At 63.4% G+C, this 2,338-nt stretch overlaps 1 protein-coding gene across 1 annotated transcript; it reads left to right on the top strand.

The window, feature by feature from the left end:
* The first annotated feature begins 304 nt into the window (after positions 1-304).
* GCNT3 (glucosaminyl (N-acetyl) transferase 3, mucin type) lies at positions 305-1,737 on the top strand. Its single transcript, XM_033071013.1, has one exon. It carries the CDS (start codon positions 305-307, stop codon positions 1,583-1,585), a length of 1,281 nt encoding a protein of 426 aa, XP_032926904.1. The 3' UTR covers positions 1,586-1,737.
* Positions 1,738-2,338: the final 601 nt, after the last annotated feature.

The following is a 2,338-nucleotide window of genomic DNA, read 5'->3' as shown; positions in this document are numbered from 1 at the left end:
CATAGGGTTGAATTCTAGAGGAATTTTCCTTGCATTACACGCTGGACGGGGCAAGATGAAATATCATCTTTTAAACAGACACAAAAGATATAGAACCACCCCCAGTGTTAATAAAACCAAACAGAGCCACGCCACAGGGAAGGAGGGGACTGTTGTTCACCTGCGGTCACACCGGGATCGCCCGGGCACTGCTTCCCCACCTCCCAGAGGCAGCAGGTGCCCAGCTAGAGCGGGCTGCTCCGCGCTGCGGCTCCCGCAGGGCAGGGCAGGGCAGGGCAGGCAGGGCCGAGGGCAGAGCAGGGGGATGCCGCGCTGGGAGCGGGCTCTGGCGGCGCGGCGGCGCTGGCTGATCGCGCTGCTCGGGCCGCTGGCGCTGCTCGCCGCTGTCCTGGCGCTGCGCGGCACCGCCCGCCCCGACCCCGCCGACCCCTCCCGCCGCTACCGCGCTCTGGAGCTCTCCCCCAGCCGCAGCATCAACTGCTGGGGGGTCGTCCGCGGGGACCAGACTGCCATCCAGGAGGCACAGCTCAGCAACCTGGAAGCGGCGAACAGAAAGGCTTCACCGACGCCCGGCGAGTATCTGAATATTACGAGGGACTGCAGAGCCTTCAAGGAGACCCGGCGGTACATCGAGTTCCCGCTCAGCCAGGAGGAGGAGGAGTTCCCCATCGCCTACTCCATGGTCATCCACCACAAAATCGACATGTTTGAGCGACTTTTGCGGTCCGTCTATGCCCCCCAGAATGTGTACTGTGTCCATGTGGACAGCAAAGCCCCGGCCGCCTTCCAGGAGGCCGTGCGGGCCATTGCTGCCTGCTTCCCCAACGTCTTCGTGGCCAGCCGCCTGGAAAGCGTGGTCTATGCCGCCTGGTCCCGGCTGCAGGCCGACCTCAACTGCATGCAAGACCTGCTGCAGAGCCCGGTGCCGTGGCGCTACCTCATCAACACCTGCGGCACCGACTTCCCCATCAAGACCAACGCCGAGATAGTCCGGGCGCTGCAGCTGCTGCAGGGCCAGAACAGCGTGGAGTCAGAGAGGCCCTCGGCCGCCAAGCAGCAGCGCTGGCTGTACCACCACGAGGTGGGGAAGAGCATCTCTCGCACTGCCCAGAAGAAGCTGCCGCCACCCCACAGCTACCCCATGTTCACGGGCAGCGCGTACAACGCAGTCACACGGGACTTCGTGCAGTATATCTTTGATAACCCCATGGCACAGGAGTTCCTCGAGTGGTCCAAGGACAGCTACAGCCCCGATGAGCACGTCTGGGCTACCCTGAGCCGCATGCCGGGCGTGCCGGGGAGCACGCCCCCGAGCGACAAGTACCAGCTGTCGGACATGAACGCCCTTCCCCGCCTGGTCAAGTGGCAGTTCCTGGAGGGGGACATCAGCAAGGGCGCGCCCTACCCGCCCTGCACCGGCCGCCACCAGCGCTCCATCTGCATCTATGGGGTGGGCGACGTGCCCTGGATGCTGCAGCAGCACCATCTCTTGGCCAACAAGTTCGACCCCGAGGTGGACGATGCGGCCGTCCAGTGCCTCGAGGAGTACCTGCGCCACAAGGCGCTGTACGGCCGGGGGCTCTGAGGGGGACCCGCGGAGATCTGGCCAGCACTGCTGCCTTCCGTGGGCGAGCCTACGCGAGGGCGCCCGAGGACAGCGGGAGAGGGCGCCCAGGGCCCCTGAGGGGACAACGCCCCGGCGCAGAGCTGCCCCAGGGGCTGCCGAGGGTCGGACAGACGGACGGACGGGACGCGGCCCGGCGGAGGCCAGGCCCGGTGTGGGAGGGCGGGGGCTCAACCCCGGCCCGGGCCTGCCCCCGGGGCGCCGGGCCCCGCACAGGGCGAGAGCGCTCCTCTCCTCCGGAGCGGAGGGAGCGGGCGGGCTTTCACAGTCCCTGCCTGAGTCCATTGGCCAGGGGGACACTCCAGGGCTGCAGACGGGCAGGCTCGAGTCAGGGTGCCTCCAGGTCCGGCTAGGGGCAGAGCTGAAACCATGATTAATTTGCTTTTCCACAGAGCACCTGGCAGCCGCAGCGCTGCTCAGCTGAACATCTGACCGCTGCTTTTGCCTCACCTCAAACTTCGACTCTATCAAAAGCTGTTAATCGTTAAAAACCTTCAATAAAATCCAAGATACTAAAATATACAGCGCTTTGGTGTTCCATGTCCTCTGAGGAGAATGCTTTGCGTTGGGCAAAGCATTAAACCCATTAACCCTTTGTGCACCCACTTCTCCATCTGAAATATAGGCAAAGGGATGCACAAAATGGTGTGCAAACCGACATTTTCTAAGATCTACATCTCTCTTCCCATCATCCCCCTGCAATATTTTGATGAT

This window comes from Catharus ustulatus, chromosome 12 (assembly GCF_009819885.2).
Source record: "Catharus ustulatus isolate bCatUst1 chromosome 12, bCatUst1.pri.v2, whole genome shotgun sequence".
Lineage (NCBI taxonomy): Eukaryota > Metazoa > Chordata > Aves > Passeriformes > Turdidae > Catharus > Catharus ustulatus.
This window is presented reverse-complemented; position numbering and strand designations above follow the sequence as displayed.

Excerpts from the sequence above, each read along its gene's own strand:
- GCNT3 (XM_033071013.1), top strand. The coding sequence starts at position 305 with ATGCCGCGCTGGGAGCGGGCTCTGGCGGCGCGGCGGCGCTGGCTGATC.